General features: G+C 42.8%; 1 protein-coding gene across 1 annotated transcript; it reads right to left on the bottom strand.

Moving 5' to 3' along the window:
• Nucleotides 1-152: 152 nt before the first annotated feature.
• LOC125515990 (high-affinity nitrate transporter 2.1-like) lies at nt 153-2,009 on the bottom strand. The gene has a single exon (XM_048681469.2). The coding sequence runs from the start codon at nt 1,895-1,897 to the stop codon at nt 374-376; it is 1,524 nt and encodes a 507-aa protein (XP_048537426.1). The 5' UTR covers nt 1,898-2,009; the 3' UTR covers nt 153-373.
• Nucleotides 2,010-21,577: the final 19,568 nt, after the last annotated feature.

Genomic DNA, 21,577 nt, shown 5'->3' with positions numbered 1-21,577 from the left:
GGTCATCTACGCCAGCTACAGGACAAGGACAAATTGTGTACTTGTACGACGTGTTGCACTGTTGTTGCAAAAGTCTTCATCTCCCAAGCAAATATGTACATTCACAAAAGCAAACACAAGTTGCAAGTATAGACGATGCATTAATTTCCACTTATTGATCTCTTCTCATCACATGATACAAGCAAAGATTAGCTAGCCTCCATGTACACACACACTAAGGGGCCTCCTCTAAGGGTGTTTTGATAGGCGCCCACAAAGTCACACAGTGTGGATGGGAATCATACCACACCGTCGTCATGGGGTGCACCACCGCCACCCGAGGGCCATGTACATGTTTTCATACGGGGTTTACATGAGGTTAAAAAAATCTGAGTCATACGTGTTGTGGTGTGTTGTTAGGTGGGGTGGCGGGTGCGGCGAGGATGGCGTTACGCCTGCCACGCTCAGAGATGCTGTTCTCGGCAAACTTTAGGCTAGCGATGTGGAGTCCCTTGTTTTTCTCCTCCTCCGTCCATTCCGCACCATAGTAGTCCTCCTCGGTGGCATTGGCGCTGGGCGGTAGGAGCATGGAGCCCCACTGTGGGAAGTGAACGAGCGCAACAGGGAGAGTACACGCCATGACCATGATGCCCATGTATTGTAATCCTTTGCCAGTGGAGTACTGCGACGACGTGAAGAAGAGGAATTGTGTGAGCCCACCTCCCACGTTACCGCCTGCTCCGCTCATGCCGGAGATGAGGCCGAGGGAGCGTCGAGAAATGAATGGGATGACGCCATAGACAGCACCGCATGCCGCCTCAACACAAATGGAGTAGAGGACCATGCATGTGATGGAAGTGGGGAGGGAGGATGCACGTCCCAGGCATAGGCAGAAGGCTCCACCTGCGGTCTGGAGGATCCAGATGTTCCAGAGGCGAGCACGCATGCCGAAGTAACGGGCACCAAGGTCAGAGAGATAGCCACCCATAGGCCGAGCGAATATGTTTGCCAAGCCAAAGCATGCAGCAATGGTGCCGGCAGCACGAAGGTCAAGGTGGAAGCTATCGTAGTAGTATTCAGCGATTACGTTGTTGGTGGTGAGCTCGACGCCCATGCAATAGCCGTAGATGAAGACGAAGATCCAAGTGCGGTAGTTGGTGACGGCACCCCGAAGAACATTTGAGAACTTGTCCTTGTTCATATCGCCATTCTTCTGGAGACTCCTCAGGTTCCCGTCAGGAAGGTCCTGCCCCATGGTGAGCACAAGCAAGCCCATCACCACCAGCATCAACCCTGGCACAAAGTAGGCAATACGCCATGCCGTGAAAGGTGTTGCGCCACATGCGATGATAGCATCAAAGACAAGAGGCATGATGAGTTGTGTGGCGCCGCCGCCCATGTCGCCCCATCCCGCCGTCAAGCCACCGACCGTCCCAATGATCTTGCTATTGAACATGGTGCTCACCCAGTATTGGCATGACACGAAGGTGGCAAGCGACACACCGATGAGGAAGCGGATAGTAATGTATCCAGCAGGACCATCGATGATGGACATGCAGAATACTGCCGGTGCAGAGAGCATGACAAGGAAGGCAGAGCCATAGCGTGGGCCAAGAAGGTCACAGATGGCACCCATGGCTAGCCTGGAGAAGATGGCACCGGAGACAGAGGCAACCCCGGCATTGCCGATGTCGGCCTTGGTGAGGTTGAGGTTGTCGCGGATGATGGGGATGAGGGGTGCGGCAGCGAAGGTGGAGACGACGCAGGTGAAGAAGGACATCCATCCGAGATGGAAGGCACGCATATGAGGGTTGCCGAATGAGAAGATCTTGATGGACTTAGCTTTGTTCTCCGAGTCCACCGGCAGCGAGAACCTGCCTGCCACTGTGTCACTGGTAGAGCCGGCCTCCATCTCCATTTCTTCCCCTAAGGCTGGAAGCTAGGCTTCTTCTTTCCTTCCCTCTTGGAGCTCTCAGAGCCGTGGACTAAGATGCAAAGAGCTTCTAATTAAGGCCTAAGTATCTCGAGGTTGCAATGGCTTTGGTTTGTGCTCGAGAGACTACAATGTGATGTGTATTTATAGCGTGCAGCAACCACTTCAGCTGGCATATTCTTTGGCATCTACGCTCCCGTGGCTTGCTTTTGTATCGTTCAAATATTTCACCCATTTTCCCTTGATCTGTTCACATTGGTGTACGCCATTAGTTATATGTTTGACCCGCTTCTGTTCCTTAATTAACGGGGCCCAACTAATTGCAAGGAATAACAGGGATCGTACATTTGTCCTGTTGAACTTATCAGGGCTGCATTAGCCGTTGCAACTACTTATATGATAGTATTGTTTAGACTGCATTAGCCGTTGCAACTTGCAGGTACTGGTCCGTGCAATGAGTTGATCCTGCAGGATTTATCGGATCTCGCCATAAAACTTGCAGGTTGAGGTATCCCAAACGTACTTCTACGCTAAGGAAAACGATCAAGAGTTGACTCTGCCTGCCTTTGCTGTAGGGCTAGATGTAGTCTGCAGGGTTACTGCATCCATGATTTCTTCTCATGGCACATGTGAGCCATCGAGTTGACGGCCCTTAAAGTTGCCACTCAATCCACTATATATCCTATATATAGTTGCTCCGCTCGTAAATATAAGTACTACCTTCGTCCTGGTTTATTGATCCATATTGTATTTGGTGCTGAATTTTGACTATCAATTTAACTAACAAAATGCACATGCATGTCATAAAAAATTATATCAATGGAAACTATGTTCAAATAAAAATTCAACAATATAATTTTTGTTGACATGTATTAACATTTTATTAGTTAAATATTTGATTAAAATTTTGCACATATTACAAAGGGGGCCAATAAACCGGGACGGATGTAGTATATATAGTCGGCTGACACACGTTGGTATTTTGTTTTTCGCTGTCACGATAAGTATTCAATCTTAACAGTGTACTGATAAATGGTGCATCTGACAGTGTAAGCGATACGAGTTTCACCTTATTTGCTGGGTAAATTCGTTACTAGTACTTTTTTCGGTCCTTTTTACTACGCGTATTAGATTTGTCTCAAGTCAAACTTTACAAAGTTTGACCAAATTGATATTAAAAATTATCAGCATTTACAACACTATATATATGACAAATTTTATCTATCACCGGTGGTAGTTACCACCACTTCAGTTTTGTATGTTGTATGTAGTATATATCAAATCGGAGAGTATGTACGCGTAGTATGTAGTATATAAGAATGTTTATATATATTTTGTAGTATGTATCATATTTTGGGTATTCTCCCTTCTACGTACAAATATGTACGTATTTCACAAATATAATAAAAATCATGGGCCAACTTGCAATTTTTTGTGTAACTACTTAAAATGATAAATTAGAATATATACTACCACATGGTGGTATATGAGACATATGGGATAACTACCCCCAGATGGTAGGATGAATTTTCCCTATATACACACACACACACTATGAAACTACAATTCATAGTGAATCTAATAGTATTGGTTTGACACTTTGAATGTTGACTTTTTTCTATAAGTTTAGTCAAAGTAGAGATACTTTGACTTCAAACAAATATTTTTTTTGAAAAACTTTGGATCTATTCATCTTCAATCATGACAGTACAAAGAACGCCAGAAATAATAAAAATTGCATCCAAATCCGCCGACCACCTAGCGATGACTACAAGCACTGAAGCGAACCGAAGGCGTGCCGCCGTCATTGCCCCTCCCTCGCTGAAGTCAGGCACACCTTGTTGTAGTAGACAATCGACAAGTCGTTGTGCTAAGGCCCCGTATGACCAGCGCACCAGAACAGCAACCACTTCCTATGAAAAATAACGTAGATCGAAAGAATCCAACACGCAGACACACGAATATATAGACGGAGAACAACCAGATCCAAGAAAATCCATCAAGGATAGATCTGACGGAGACGCACCGTCACACGCCCACCAATGATACTAAACGCACCACCGAAAGGGGGTTAGCCAGAGAGACCTTTATTCAATCTTCAGGGAGCCGCCGCCGTCTTGTCTTCCTAAGCAAGACACAAAACCTAATAAAACACAAAGAAACGACTAACAACGAAGCCCTCCAACCGGTCCTTGTCAAGATCCACCATGCCTTATGGTCCTAGGGCCACTAAAGACGAGGCGGACCTATGACGGCGCCGACATGCGAACTAAAAAGGACCGAAGTGAGTACAAGTTTGATCGATCTCTTGTACAGGGTAGTGCAAGTTTGTTGTTGAAAACCATGCAGAGGGTTGACTTGGCAATACTATTAGCCTCTCTTGCACATGGGAGAGCCAAGAGCAGGATTTGCACGGGATATGCTATATGTGCTGCTATAGTCTGGATGCATCGGCACATTCGTCAGTGTCGACATGTGCTCCATTATTAGTTGGCATCAAGACTAGCTTATGATACCAAGTCTAGTTTTATTTGGGTACCAGAAGCATTTCCTTCCTCCGTTTAGATGAGTAAGTTATCTTAGATTGTGCACCGCGATCAAGGTGGAGAGGTAAACAAGAGAACTTAATGTTTATTTGTTAATTAATATCATTGTATGCAACGAACTGACCACTGCATGTCATCTTTGATAGTCTCAAATCATTAAAAGCATACACGCCTCACATCTCCTATTGGTTGATTCATTTATTTATGTCAAAAAATAAGAAAAACAACGTGAGAGTTAATGCACCGCGCCTATATGTTTTGGGACTATTTTGTTTTCCTAAGGTGACTTATTCACCTAGACGGAGGGAGTAGTTAGTTTTGAGATATGTACTGGTACTATATAGCGTCTACATTTGTTCATACATGTAGCTTTCTGTTGTTGAATAATTGTAGCGTTTGTCTAACTAAGAAACTATTACGACGAGATGTACGTAGACACATCTGTTCCGCGGAGATTACGCGTCTGCCGTTGCCCAGGCCGTACGTTGAATTTAACAGGGTAGCTAGCTGCCAAGCTGCTTATATGATAAGCTTATATGTGGTTGAAATACATTATATGGGTACCAAGTGCACTGCATGTGCAAGTTGCAGCCAGAAAACACGTACGCCCCAGCACAAAACGTACGCCATCCGTACGTGTATGTATTGTCATCATCGAGGCATCTACTGCCGATGAACTTCTCAGCATGCATGTATCCCTCCTGCCGCTTAAGCTGACAAGCTACTTACGTCTGATATAAGTTCCGTAGAACTAAGGACGCATTTGGTATGCTGCATATACCTCAGCCAGACTCGCGTGGAAAGAAAATGATCTGTTTGGTTACCCGCATTCACAGTTGGGCATGCATATCGCGAACATTAAAGTACCTCCAGGCTTGCATCCAGAGGAACGCTAAAATCGGCCATTTTTGTGGACCCAGGCCCATGCGATGCAACCCTAGGCACGTGGGCGTGGGCGGTTGCACGCGTGGGTGCTATCCCGAGAAGTCGGGTTTTTTCAGAGGCATCGTCATAAATTACCCTCACTCCCTTCTTCACCGCTCTCTCCCCTCTTCCCCACTCACCAGCGACCATGACGACGGTGACCACCTGAGCTCTAGTGCAAATCGATCCAAGACGGCGGCGGCAACCACCGGAGCAACTGCAGACCTCCACTGGAGCGCATCGGCCATGGCGGTAAGACCTCATCCTCTCTGTACATTCACTTCTTTCGACTCGGTCTAGATAAGATTAGAGCACATGCTTGAAGAGTTAGTGAGGGAATTGAACACATCGGGCTGAAGGATTGCCATCAGTCAATTCTGCATCGACGACTACTAGAATTCATAGGTTATTTTTCGATTACATCGGGGGTGGGGATTGGTGTACAAACATGGCCATCTTCTTTTCTTCATCGTCATCTTCGTCCTCATCGTCTTCATCAAGAACGATGGGTCTTGCACGGTCGCCTACCGCCGGTGCCCTGGTCACCATCTGCACCTCGTCATTGTCGGCCTCCGGCGACCTGAACGTGCTACTCTAGTACATCAGGACATGTTGGTCTTGAGGCGCCTTGTACTGAATGTACTTGGCTCATCTTGCTCGTTGTCCGGTGTCGCCGGAGTCTGCCTGATTCATGGCCCAGTGCAGGATGTCCATTGACATCGCGCCCTTGGCTGGGTCCGGAATCAGTGTCTTCAGCTTGTCCGATGTAGCCTTCTTCATCACAGTATTAGCCTCCTTGTGTATGTCATCGATGTTGCTGAAGTTCGAGCATACTTCCATGGTGTGCTCGAACTTCTTGCAGTCACCGAGCGAGCACCCAAGGAAGGACATCCATCCAATACCCCACGGAAAAGGGTTGGGGTTGGAGTTGGAGTTCATGACGAAGGAGAGGTCGTGAGACAGAGATGTGGAAGAGGAGAGGTGGTGAAATAGAGAGGTGGAAGAGTAGAGGTGGTGAAACAAAGGGGGTTTGAGTGCGATGCTGGGTTAGTAGGGTGTGTTAATACAGGAGCGTTAGGCCGATATGAATGAATGTTGACCATTGAACTACATGCTGTTCATAATGCAGATGGACAAGGGCAAGGACGTCGTTCCACCATTCGAGAAGGGAGAGGAGGTTGTGCCTCCATTGGTCGAAGTGTCGGTGCAGGATCACCCAAGCGCTAAGCGAAGGAACTATGGCCACTACCATGAGGAGTCAGAACCAAACAACTTCTGCAAGGTTATCCTTGCTCCAAAGCTGGAGAGTCTGCCATTGCCTCCGGACTTCATGAAGTACTTCCCCTCCATCCCTACAGAGTTCAAGCTTAAGACGAACACCGGCTACGCATGGAGGGTGACAATGGGGGTGATCAATGGCAGGGTCACCCTTGATCAGGGTTGGACCACCTTCGCCGCCGTTCACCACATCATGATCGGGTACATGCTGACGTTCAAACTGCTGAGCCCCGACACCATGAAGGTCATCGTCTTCAACGATGAGGGCGTGGAGGTGGTCACCAACTGCAAGGAGCACGATAACGCCTTCGCCGCGACCGCCTGAGCTACTGTTGCCCGTTCTTTGTTGGTTCTTGCTTTAAGACTGGTTTCGTTTAAAATTTATCATACTATGTTGGTTTAAAATTTGTGATGGGTGGTTAAGACTTGTGTTTATGCCAAAGATTGTTTTGTTGCTCCTAATTAGTTCTTAGTAGTTCATGTGTGGCTTTGGTAACCTCACCACATCGAGAAGAAGCTTACCACACAACTATTCTGGATGTAACCAAACAACCAGGGCCAGCCCTGAAGGGGGGGAGGGGGGGGCAGGGGGGAGGCCGCCCCGGGCCCCCGAAATCCAGGGCCCCCCTCCCGGCATGTGCATAGGTAGCCAAAGGCCCAAGCCACATGCAGACGGGAACGACGCAACATTGTCCTCGTTTTCCTTCTTCCAGCCCATGGTGTATATGCTTCTACATTAGACCAGGCATGAGGCACGAATCAATCAGGAAACCTAAAAAAACGAATCAATCAGGATCCAGCAGCTTGGAGACACAAACATAGAACGCGTCGCCTATTTCGCCTCGCGCCCTAATCACGGCCGTACAACAGGGAGCTTTGATCGAGGATGAGGTCCAGTCGTCCAGATTGCATCGAATATGGCTGCACACGGGGTGGGGCGTCTGCACACCGGCGCTGGATATCACCTATGGATGTGGGCGGTTGCCGCCCGGCCGGCCGATGTATATTCCGTAAGTATCGTTAACCATTATGTTTCTGCAGTTTGATACTTTGTTCTTGTGGTCTAAATCTCAAAGAGATCAAGAACAAAGAGTGATGTTCTGGATAATGATTTTGACGACTAATTTTCAGATGAACCATGCAATGACGGAATAAATTGGGAAATTAGGTCCTGATTTATTAAGTTTTAGACGAACTATCACAATACTTCTGCTTTGATTTTTGAAGATATGAAAGAATATTTTTCATATCATTTATATTGATTTTTCATGATTCTAAATTAAATATTCAGGTATTGTTATTTATAATATTAATCCTACAATTAGTTCGTCTAAGAACTACTGTGCATATCGAATGCAAACATCATCACACTGAATACGGCTTTGCCTTTCGAAACTATGTCTTGTGATAGACATTTAGACACACACACACACCTTTACTTCCTCCATAGGTCATCATATAAAATTCTGGGTTACTCGTGAGTGAACCTGGGCTTCCTCCGGGACGCCTAGTTCGGGCCGGGCTATGCAAAGCCCGACCTCAAAATCCTAAGCCTGAGCCCAGCCCGACCCGGCCCAAATATCGAGCTTTCAAGCACCTTTTTTATAAAAATAATGAACTTTGGGATATTTAAATGATATATTATACCAATTTTCTAATAAAATAATAATTTATGCCATGTTCGGGCTTTTAGGCCGAGTTTCGGGCAGAAAAGCTAAGCCCGAGCCCGGCCTGGTTGTCGGGCTTTCGGGCCGGGCTGTCCATTCCCGGGTTTACTCGTGAGATAGTATAGTGACACAAAATCCAAAGTGTTTACGAAACTGAGTATTATTGTTATGATGATCAAAAGGGGGCCCCGAGTTTTAGTTTCGCCCCGGGCCCTCAAATTCTCAGGACTGGCCCTGCAAACAACCGGACTTATGTTTCCCCTCAAACAAGTCCGTAACCTAGCAGACCTTCCATTTTAGCACATGCAAGCGAGACGGGATGCAAGCAACCAATCAACATGCAGATGTTGATTTTTTGTTTGCATATGCTTAGCCAGACTCAACTGAGACAAGCATGCAAAGTGGCAACAAACGATGTAGGTAACCAAACGTGTCCTAAGTGTTTGTGCTCGATCCGTACATGCGTGGCCGCTCGCCCGCAACGGAGGAGCGCTTTGTCTTGCCCGTGAAGTGAGGGGATTTAGTGGGCGACCATGGGTGATGCTCTCGTCCGTTCGATCGGCATGCACATGTGCGCCGCGAGACCCGACTTTCTTCCCGTTCTCTCTCGTTTTCGACGTACGTACGGAAGATGTGTCCCCAACGACCGTGAGGTAAGATACTCGAGAGCTAGGGCCAACTCCAACGCGCGACTGAGGGCCAGTTCTTTTCGGCGATTCTCCCAGAATCGCCCCCCTTCCCAGATTCTCCCAGAATCGCCACTCCATATATTTTTTATAATCCTATCTAGTTAAAGTCTAATTAGCTAGGATTGTAAAAAAACATATGGAGTGGTGATTCTGGGAGAAGCTAGGGAGGGGCGATTCTGGTAGAATCGCCCAAAAGAACTGGCCCTGAAACGGACGTTCTGTCCAGGCGTTGTTTGGTCGTTTCTACCTTTTCACTAGCCTTTTTTAGGTGTACCTTTTCACTAGCCGTGCGCCCAACTGACAGACGCATTTCATCCGGTCGTTTGAATCTTTTGCAAAGAAAATCAAAAAACAAACAAAAAAACAGAATACATACATGTACCTTAATGCTTATAGGCCGGCCCATGTAGGCGTCTTGATGGCGAAGACAGACACGTGTACCGTGCGAGACCCTATTTGACGCGCGCGTGCATCCAGGACCCATGGTTTCGCTGAAGGGAAGCTACCGACAACATCACACAAGCTGACCCATTTCGGTAGCAATCGGTTCAGGAACTTTCTAGAAGGTTCCCTGAACCGGTTTTTTTTCTTTTACTGGTTTTATTTATATTTTTCATTTTTCTTCTTTTTCTTTCTTTTCTTTTTTTCACTTTTTATGTTTTTTCTCAAAATTCAAAATTCTCAAAAAGTGCTTAGATTTTTCAAAAAAAAATAAATATTGAAATTTCTAAAAAAATCATGTTTTTAAAAAATGTATGTATTTTTCAAATTTTGTTCACCTGTTTGGACTCTGTTGGGACTCTGTATGGCAGGTTGAGTCTCTTTGGACATGTCAGTCGATATTGTAGTAACCGCCATTTTCAAATAGATGAACAAAAAATTAAAAACTGTGAATTTTTTTGAAAGTTTATTTTTTAAAATTTTTTGATTTTTTTAAAAGTTTAAACAAATCTTTAGAATTTAACTTTTTTAAAATATGAACATGTGATGAAAAATGTTTTATTTGAAAATTTCAAACACTTTTTGTAAATTTGAAATTTTTTTAATTCTGGTTTTTAAAATAATTTTTTAAAAAAATTCTAAATATTTTTGAAAATTAAAATTTTTAAAACATGGATATTTTTGAAAATTTATTTATTTTGGAAAATCTGGACATTTTTTGAAAATCTTCTCATTTTTTTGTAAATTTCTGAACATATTTTAAAACACGTTGTCGCTCGCTTTGCTCATGCATGCTAACCAGCGAATGGCTGCTGGGGTGTTCTTTCTTCGTGCATGCTACGAGGGTATTTGAGCTGAGGTCGTGCATGCTACCAAACATCCAAAAGTAGGTTGAGGAGGGAACTTTTGAGATCATGCATCCCATGCACTCTACTTAAGACACCCTATTTACCGCCCATGCGGGGTGGGAGGATAGTCAAGCATTCGTAGAAGGCAAGCCAAAGTGAAAAAAAAGAGCTCTCATGTCGGTCTTTGTGAAATCACTATTTGAGGGTTACTCTTTGCGAAGTTCATTCTCACCTTTCCGGGGTCTAACAAGTGGCGCACTAAATGCGCGCCATCTCAACCTGTGAGTTTTTCCTTTTTTCGTAGATTCATTTTTCAAAACAATTTATCTCTTGAGCCATGCCTCCAAATATCGAATCATTTTCACCGTTAGATTCCTCGTGTCAAGATCTTTGAAACTAGATCCCATGCTAATACGTTTCAACGAAACAAAAACCAAGAAAAATAGTAGAAAAAACCATAACTGAAATCACGTTGTTTAAAAGAAAATCCATTCTAAAAGGCACAATTGTGCTTCTCGGGAAAGCAAATATGTGCCTCTCTTGGAACAAAAAAACACATTTCTTTTCCTTTCTGAGAGGCGCAGCTCGCTGATGCACAAATGCGTTTTCTTTTCCTTTCTGGGACACCTGCATGGGAGGTAAATCTGTACAGTTTTCCGAGAGGTAAAACTGGACTGCTAATGGGTTGTCCTCAATGCAGCCCATTTGAAAAGTAAAAGATATTTATATGTAAATCTCACACGATTTGTTTCACTGATTTTGTGTAGTATGTGTAATAATAAATATTCAGTATTTATTAAAAAAATGTTTCGGTATTTTGAGAAAAATATTCGGTAATTAAAAAATAATTCCTATTAGTAAAAAAGGTACATGCAATAAAATAAACATTTACGAGTATCCAGTTTTTGTAGAGCAATGTCCGTCAACTTGTGTAAAAATTGTTCACAAAGCATTCATGTAATTATGAATAATTACCAGGCATTAAAAACATTCATGTAATTAAAAAGTTCACTTTTATGAAAATGATTAATATTTTTGAAATAATTATATTTACTTAGATATATAATTTTTTGTCTATTGTTACAAAAATGATGCATTTAGAAAAATATCCATATAAATTTTGAAGAGAAAGAAACATATATAATAAATAATAAATGAAGAAAGAGGGCACATAGAAACAAATGTAGAAAACCCAACAACAGGGGCAGACAATGTTGATTGTTCAGTTATCTAGCAATTCAAAGAACATATACAATTCAAGGTGTTTAGGTGTGTTTGTAAAAATGAACCATGTCAAACTTGCCACTGATGTTCAAATAAGAGATTACACCAGTGGTGCTTGAAATTGCCATTGCTGTTTACTTTAATGCCTAAATTTGAAAAATATGCCGAACTAGTTCCACTACTTGTTCCCTTGTTCAAATATGATGTAAATCTTGTTTGGATACATTCGTGTTGCTTACTAGGCATGCCGGCATGCGCACGGGGCCACTTGCAATGTTGGGATAGGCTGACTTACAAAATATGCGTCTCTATGACATCGTGTTCCACCTGTCAGTGCACAAGACAAAGAACAAATTCTATGCGGAAAACTAGGCACTGGACCTCGTCCATATCACACACATGTGCTAAGCAGTTCGATCGAGGAAGTTTGCTGTCCGATAAGAATAGATAGGCCATAAGTAGTTGGAGATCGAGCTCAGGTTAAATGGGTTGTAGTTAGTGTGACCCATTTTTCATATGCTAGTTTTTACTTTCTTTGGAAATTATGAAAATATGTAAATTATAATCTATATCAATATAAAAAGACACAAAGGCCAAATCCAATTAATCTTTACCATCATCAAACCATGTCAATCCGAAGACCTAGATTGTTCCAATGGTGAGCGTTCAACTTGTTCAACGTGCAATTAATATCATAATAATTATTGACAATGACTCTAATGACATAATTAACGTGTAATTGATATCCCACCTAATATAATGTGTAATTAATTTTATTCCAAATTTCAACATGCATTGCATGTATGCATTTAGCAGTTACAATAAATATTCATGTAGTTAAAAAAATTCACGTGATAATAATAATAATTATGAATTATAAATATGTAAAAAGTGCTCATATGTTTAATAAATAATACCAATTTTTAAAAAAATTTATACATTTGTATTAAAAATATTAATACACTTTTAGAAAATCATCATGTTTTTAAAATAATATTCATGTAGTATGTAAAGTGTCCATGTTTTTTAAAAGGATATAGTTTTAAGAAAATTTTCAAGTGTTTTAATAAAAAGTTTATGTGTTGGTCAAAAGTTATATTTTTAAGTAAATAAAAATTGGAAAATATATGTGAAAAAATAATTGAGTAAATGAACTTCATCAAACAATTTGACTTATATTTGAATTTAGTTACACTAAAATCAAGTAAATAAACTATAGTGATTATATTGAGATGATAATTGACTTTAAGTTGAACTTCAATTAAACAATGTGAAGGTAATTTGCCCTAGAGGCAATAATAAAGTTATTATTTATTTCCTTATATCATGATAAATGTTTATTATTCATGCTAGAATTGTATTAACCGGAAACATAATACATGTGTGAATACATAGACAAACAGAGTGTCACTAGTATGCCTCTACTTGACTAGCTCGTTAATCGAAGATGGTTATGTTTCCTAGCCATAGACATGAGTTGTCATTTGATTAACGGGATCACATCATTAGGAGAATGATGTGATTGACTTGACCCATTCCATTAGCTTACCACTTGATCGTTTAGTTTGTTGCTATTGCTTTCTTCATAACTTATACATGTTCCTATGACAATGAGATTATGCAACTCCCGTTTATCGGAGGAACACTTTGTGTGCTACCAAACGTCACAACGTAACTGGGTGATTATAAAGGTGCTCTACAGGTGTCTCCGAAGGTACTTGTTGGGTTGGCGTATTTTGAGATTAGGATTTGTCACTCCGATTGTCGGAGAGGTATCTCTGGGCCCTCTCGGTGATGCACATCACTTAAGCCTTGCAAGCATTGCAACTAATAAGTTAGTTGTGGGATGATGTATTACAGAACGAGTAAAGAGACTTGCCGGTAACGAGATTGAATTACATATTGAGATACCGACGATCGAATCTCGGGCAAGTAACATACCGATGACAAAGGGAACAACGTATGTTGTTATGCGGTCTGACCGATAAAGATCTTCGTAGAATATGTGGGAGCCAATATGAGCATCCAGGTTTCGCTATTGGTTATTGACCGGAGACATGTCTCGGTCATGTCTACATAGTTCTCGAACCCGTAGGGTCCGCACGCTTAAAGTTTCGGTGACGATTGTATTATGAGTTTATGTGATTTGATGTACCGAAGGTAGTTCGGAGTCCCGGATGAGATCGGGGACATGATGAGGAGTCTCGAAATGGTCGAGACGTAAAGATCGATATATTGGACGACTATATCCGGACATCGGAAAGGTTCTGAGTGATTCGGGTATTTTCGGGGGTACCGGGGAGTTACGGGAATACGAGGAAGAAGTAATGGGCCTCATGGGCCAAGTGGTGGAAGAGGGGAGGCAGGGCGCGCGGCCCCCCTAGCCCAAACCGAATTGGACTAGGGGGCCGGCCCCCTTTCCTCCTTTTCCTCCTTCTCCTTCCTTCTCCTTCTCCTCCTTCCTTTCCTCCTCCTAGTAGGAGTAGGAAAGGGGAGTCCTACTCCTACTAGGAGGAGGACTCCTCCTCCTGGCGCGCCCATAGAGGGCCGTCCGGCCTCCCCCCTTGCTCCTTTATATACAGGGGCAGGGGGGCACCTCTAGACACAAGTTGATCAGTTCATCTGTCCCAGCCGTGTGCGGTGCCCCCTCCACCATATTCCACCTCGGTCATATCGTAGCGGTGCTTAGGCGAAGCCCTGTGTCGGTAGCAACATCATCACCATCACCACGCCGTCGTGCTGACGGAACTCTCCCGTGAAGCTCTGCTGGATCGGAGTTCGCGGGACGTCATCGAGCTGAACGTGTGCTGAACTCGGAACACTGAGACCGAAAGGTCGAGCGTGAATCATATAGTAGATATGATCAACATATTGATGTTCACCATTGAAAGCTACTCCATTTCACATGATGATCGGTTATGATTTAGTTGATTTGGATCACGTGATCACTTAGAAGATTAGAGAGATGTCTTTCTAAGTGGGAGTTCTTAAGTAATATGATTAATTGAACTTAAATTTATCATGAACTTAGTACCTGATAGTATCTTGCTTGTCTATGTTTGATTGTAGATAGATGGCCCGTGCTGTTGTTCCGTTGAATTTTAATGTGTTCCTTGAGAAAGCAAAGTTGAAAGATGATGGTAACAATTACACGGACTGGGTCCGTAACTTGAGGATTATCCTCATTGCTGCACAGAAGAATTACGTCCTGGAAGCACCGCTAGGTGCCAGGCCTGCTGCTGGAGCAACACCAGATGTTATGAATGTCTGGCAGAGCAAAGCTGATGACTACTCGATAGTTCAGTGTGCCATGCTTTACGGCTTAGAATCGGGACTTCAACGACGTTTTGAACGTCATGGAGCATATGAGATGTTCCAGGAGTTGAAGTTAATATTTCAAGAAAATGCCCGGATTTAGAGATATGAAGTCTCCAATAAATTCTATAGCTGCAAGATGGAGGAGAATAGTTCTGTCAGTGAACATATACTCAAAATTTCTGGGTATCATAATCACTTGACTCAACTAGGAGTTAATCTTCCTGTTGATAGTGTCATTGACAGAGTTCTTCAATCACTGCCACCAAGCTACAAGAGCTTCGTGATGAACTATAACATGCAAGGGATGGATAAGACAATTCCCGAGCTCTTCGCAATGCTAAAGGCTGCGGAGGTAGAAATCAAGAAGGAGCATCAAGTGTTGATGGTCAACAAGACCGCCAGTTTCAAGAAAAAGGGCAAAGGGAAGAAGAAGGGGAACTTCAAGAAGAACAGTAAGCAAGTTACTGCTCAGGAGAAGAAACCCAAATCTGGACCTAAGCCTGAAACTGAGTGCTTCTACTGCAAGCAGACTGGACACTGGAAGCGGAACTGCCCCAAGTATTTGGCGGATAAGAAGGATGACAAGGTGAACAAAGGTATATGTGATATACATGTTATTGATGTGTACCTTACTAGAGCTCGCAGTAGCACCTGGGTATTTGATACTGGTTCTTTTGCTAACATTTGCAACTCGAAACAGGGACTACGGATTAAGCGAATACTGGCAAAGGACGAGGTGACGATGCGCGTGGGAAATGGTTCCAAAGTCAATGTGATCACGGTCGGCACGCTACCTCTACATCTACCTTCGAGATTAATTTTAGACCTAAATAATTGTTATTTGGTGCGAGCGTTGAGCATGAACATTATATCTGGATCTTGTTTGATGCGAGACGGTTATTCATTTAAATCAGAGAATAATGGTTGTTCTATTTATATGAGTAATATCTTTTATGGTCATGCACCCTTGAAGAGTGGTCTATTTTTGATGAATCTCAATAGTAGTGATACACATATTCATAATGTTGAAACCAAAAGATGCAGAGTTGATAATGATAGTGCAACTTATTTGTGGCACTACCGTTTAGGTCATATCGGTGTAAAGCACATGAAGAAACTCCATACTGATAGACTTTTGGAATCGTTTGATTATGAATCACTTGGTACTTGCGAACCGTGCCTCATGGGCAAGATGACCAAAACGCCGTTCTCCGGTACTATGGAGAGAGCAATGGATTTGTTGGAAATCATACATACAGATGTATGTGGTCTGATGAATATTGAGGCTCGTGGTGGATATCGTTATTTTCTCACCTTCACAGATGATTTAAGCAGATATGGGTATATCTACTTGATGAAACATAAGTCTGAAACATTTGAAAAGTTCAAAGAATTTCAGAGTGAAGTTGAAAATCATCGTAACAAGAAAATAAAGTTTCTACGATCTGATCGTGGAGGAGAATATTTGAGTTACGAGTTTGGTCTACATTTGAAACAATGCGGAATAGTTTCGCAACTCACGCCACCCGGAACACCACATCGTAATGGTGTGTCCGAACGTCGTAATCGTACTTTACTAGATATGGTGCGATCTATGATGTCTCTTACAGATTTACCGCTATCGTTTTGGGGTTATGCTTTAGAGACGGGTGCATTCACGTTAAATAGGGCACCATCGAAATCCATTGAGACGACGCCTTATGAACTGTGGTTTGGCAAGAAACCAAAGTTGTCATTTCTGAAAGTTTGGGGCTACGATGCTTATGTGAAAAAACTTCAACCTGATAAGCTCGAACCCAAATCGGAGAAATGTGTCTTCATAGGATACCCAAAGGAAACTGTTGGGTACACCTTCTATCACAGATCCGAAGGCAAGACTTTCGTTGCTAAGAATGGATCCTTTCTAGAGAAGGAGTTTCTCTCGAAAGAAGTAAGTGGGAGGAAAGTAGAACTTGATGAGGTAACTGTACCTGCTCCCTTATTGGAAAGTAGTACATCACAGAAACCGGTTTCTGTGACACCTACACCAATTAGTGAGGAAGCTAATGATAATGATCATGAAACTTCAGATCAAGTTACTACCGAACCTCATAAATCAACCAGAATAAAATCCGCACCAGAGTGGTACGGTAATCCTGTTTTGGAAGTCATGCTACTAGATCATGATGAACCTACGAACTATGAAGAAGCGATGGTGAGCCCAGATTCCGCAAAATGGCTAGAAGCCATGAAATCTGAGATGGGATCCATGTATGAGAACAAAGTGTGGACTTTGATTGACTTGCCCGTTGATCGGCAAGCAATTGAGAATAAATGGATCTTCAAGAAGAAGACTGACGTTGACGGTAATGTTACTGTCTACAAAGCTCGACTTGTTGCAAAAGGTTTTCAACAAGTTCAAGGGATTGACTATGATGAGAACTTCTCACCCGTAGCGATGCTTAAGTCTGTCCGAATCATGTTAGCAATTGCCGCATTTTATGATTATGAAATTTGGCAAATGGATGTTAAAACTGCATTCCTGAATGGATTTCTGGAAGAAGAGTTGTATATGCTGCAGCCAGAAGGTTTTTTCGATCCAAAGGGAGCTAACAAAGTGTGCAAGCTCCAGTGATCCATTTATGGACTGGTGCAAGCCTCTCGGAGTTGGAAAAAAGCTTTGATAGTCTAATCAAAGCATTTGGTTTTGTACAGACTTTTGGAGAAGCTTGTATTTACAAGAAAGTGAATGGGAGCTCTGTAGCATTTCTGATATTATATGTGAATGACATATTATTGATTGGAAATGATATAGAATTTCTGGATAGCATAAAGGGATATTTGAATAAGAGTTTTTCAATGAAAGACCTCGGTGAAGCTGCTTACATATTGGGCATTAAGATCTATAGAGATAGATCAAGACGCTTAATTGGACTTGCACAAAGCACATACCTTGACAAAGTTTTGAAGAAGTTCAAAATGGATCAGGCAAAGAAAGGGTTCTTGCCCGTGTTACAAGGTGTGAAGTTGAGTAAGACTCAATGTCCAACCACCGCAGAAGATAGAGAGAAAATGAAAGATGTTCCCTATGCTTCAGCCATAGGCTCTATCATGCATGCAATGCTGTGTACCAGACCTGATGTGTGCCTTGCTATAAGTCTAGTAGGGAGGTACCAAAGTAATCCTGGAGTGGATCACTGGACAGCGGTCAAGAACATCCTGAAGTACCTGAAAAGGACTAAGGATATGTTTCTCATGTATGGAGGTGACAAAGAGCTCATCGTAAATGGTTATGTTGATGCAAGCTTTGACACTGATCCGGACGATTCTAAATCGCAAACCGGATACGTGTTTATATTGAATGGTGGAGCTGTCAGTTGGTGTAGTTCTAAACAAAGTGTCGTGGCGGGATCTACATGTGAAGTGGAGTACATAGCTGCTTCAGAAGCAGCAAATGAACGAGTCTGGATGAAGGAGTTCATATCCGATCTAGGTGTCATACCTAGTGCATCGAGTCCAATGAAAATCTTTTGTGACAATACTGGTGCAATTGCCTTGGCGAAGGAATCCAGATTTCACAAGAGAACCAAGCACATCAAGAGACGCTTCAATTCCATTCGGGATTTAGTCCAAGTGGGAGACATAGAAATTTGCAAGATACATACGGATCTGAATGTTGCAGACCCACTGACTAAGCCTCTTCCACGAGCAAAACATGATCAGCACCAAGGCTCCATGAGTGTTAGAATCATTACTGTGTAATCTAGATTATTGACTCTAGTGCAAGTGCGAGACTGAAGGAAATATTCCCTAGAGGCAATAATAAAGTTATTATTTATTTCCTTATATCATGATAAATGTTTATTATTCATCCTAGAATTGTATTAACCGGAAACATAATACATGTGTGAATACATAGACAAACAGAGTGTCACTAGTATGCCTCTACTTGACTAGCTCGTTAATCAAAGATGGTTATGTTTCCTAGCCATAGACACGAGTTGTCATTTGATTAACGGGATCACATCATTAGGAGAATGATGTGATTGACTTGACCCATTCCATTAGCTTAGCACTTGATCGTTTAGTTTGTTGCTATTGCTTTCTTCATAACTTATACATGTTCCTATGACTATGAGATTATGCAACTCCCGTTTACCGGAGGAACACTTTGTGTGCTACCAAACGTCACAACGTAACTGGATGATTATAAAGGTGCTCTACAGGTGTCTCCGAAGGTACTTGTTGGGTTGGCGTATTTCAAGATTAGGATTTGTCACTCCGATTGTCGGAGAGGTATCTCTGGGCCCTCTCAGTAATGCACATCACTTAAGCCTTGCAAGCATTGCAACTAATAAGTTAGTTACGGGATGATGTATTACAGAACGAGTAAAGAGACTTGCCGGTAACGAGATTAAACTACGTATTGAGATACCGACGATCGAATCTCGGGCAAGTAACATACCGATGACAAAGGGAACAACGTATGTTGTTATGCGGTCTGGCCGATAAAGATCTTCGTAGAATATGTGGGAGCCAATATGAGCATCCAGGTTCCGCTATTGGTTATTGACTGGAGACATGTCTCGGTCATGTCTACATAGTTCTCGAACCCGTAGGGTCCGCACGCTTAAAGTTTCGGTGACGATTGTATTATGAGTTTATGTGATTTGATGTACCGAAGGTAGTTCGGAGTCCCGGATGAGATCAGGGACATGACGAGGAGTCTCAAAATGGTCGAGAAATAAAGATTGATATATTGGACGACTATATTCGGACATCGGAAAGGTTCCGAGTGATTCGGGTATTTTCGGGGGTACCGGGGAGTTACGGGAATACGAGGAAGAAGTAATGGACTGTTGGGGAACGTAGTAATTTCAAAAAATTTCCTACGCACACGCAAGATCATGGTGATGCATAGCAACGAGAGGGGAGAGTGTGATCTACGTACCCTTGTAGATCGACAACAGAAGCGTTTGGTTGATGTTGTCGTACGTCTTCACGGCCCGACCGATCAAGCACCGAAACTACGGCACCTCCGAGTTTTAGCACACGTTCAGCTTGATGACGATCCCCGGACTCCGATCTAGCAAAGTGTTGGGGAAGAGTTCCGTCAGCACGACGGCGTGGTGACGATCTTGATGCACTACTGTCGCAGGGCTTCGCCTAAGCACCGCTACAATATTATCGAGGACTATGGTGGAAGGGGCACCGCACACGGCTAAGAGTATGATCACGTGGATCAACTTCTGTCTCCATATGGCCCATTACTTCTCCCGGGGGGGGGGGGGGGTTTGGTAACCCTCCGGCTCTCCGGTTTTCTCCGAAATCACCCGGAACACTTCCGGTGTCCGAATATAGCCGTCCAATATATCAATCTTTATGTCTCGACCATTTGGAGACTCCTCGTCATGTCTGTGATCACATCCGGGACTCCGAACTAACTTAGGTACATCAAAACTCATAAACTCATAATATAACTGTCATCGAAACCTTAAGCGTGCGGACCCTACGGGTTCGAGAACAATGTAGACATGACCGAGACACGTCTCCGGTCAATAACCAATAGCGGAACCTGGATGCTCATATTGGCTCCTACATATTCTACGAAGATCTTTATCGGTCAGACCGCATAACAACATACGTTGTTCCCTTTGTCATCGGTATGTTACTTGCCCGAGATTCGATTGTCGGTATCTCAATACCTAGTTCAATCTCGTTACCGGCAAGTCTCTTTACTCGTTTCGTAATACATCATCTCGCAACTAACTCATTAGTTGCAATGCTTGCAAGGCTTATGTGATGTGCATTACCGAGAGGGCCCAGAGATACCTCTCCGACAATCGGAGTGACAAATCCTAATCTCGAAATACGCCAACCCAACATGTACCTTTGGAGACACCTGTAGAGCTCCTTTATAATCACCCAGTTACGTTGTGACGTTTGGTAGCACACAAAGTGTTCCTCCGGCAAACGGGAGTTGCATAATCTCATAGTCATAGGAACATGTATAAGTCATGAAGAAAGCAATAGCAACATACTAAACGATCGGGTGCTAAGCTAATGGAATGGGTCATGTCAATCAGATCATTCACCTAATGATGTGATCCCATTAATCAAATAACAACTCTTTGTCCATGGTTAGGAAACATAACCATCTTTGGTTAACGAGCTAGTCAAGTAGAGGCATACTAGTGACACTCTGTTTGTCTATGTATTCACATATGTATTATGTTTCTGGTTAATACAATTCTAGCATGAATAATAAACATTTATCATGATATAAGGAAATAAATAATAACTTTATTATTGCCTCTAGGGCATATTTCCTTCAGTCTCCCACTTGCACTAGAGTCAATAATCTAGTTCACATCACCATGTGATTTAACACTAATAGTTCACATCTTTATGTGATTAGTTCACATCTTCATGTGACCAACACCCAAAGGGTTTACTAGATTCAGTAATCTAGTTCACATCGCTATGCGATTAACACCCAAAGAGTACTAAGGTGTGATCATGTTTTGCTTGTGAGAGAAGTTTAGTCAACGGGTCTGCCACATTCAGATCCGTATGTATTTTGCAAATTTCTATGTCAACAATGCTCTGCACAGAGCTACTCTAGCTAATTGCTCCCACTTTCATATGTATCCAGATTGAGACTTAGAGTCATCTGGATTAGTGTCAAAACTTGCATCGACGTAACCCTTTACGACGAACCTTTTTGTCACCTCCATAATCGAGAAACATA

Source organism: Triticum urartu, chromosome 6A (assembly GCF_056163025.1).
Source record: "Triticum urartu cultivar PI428250 chromosome 6A, HENAU_Tu73, whole genome shotgun sequence".
In the NCBI taxonomy this organism is placed as follows: domain Eukaryota; kingdom Viridiplantae; phylum Streptophyta; class Magnoliopsida; order Poales; family Poaceae; genus Triticum; species Triticum urartu.
Note: the sequence above shows the minus strand (reverse complement) of the source record. Positions and strands in the feature narration are given on the sequence as shown.

Bases quoted from the DNA above. Each gene is read 5' to 3' on its own strand.
- LOC125515990 (XM_048681469.2), bottom strand. From the start codon at position 1,897: ATGGAGATGGAGGCCGGCTCTACCAGTGACACAGTGGCAGGCAGGTTC.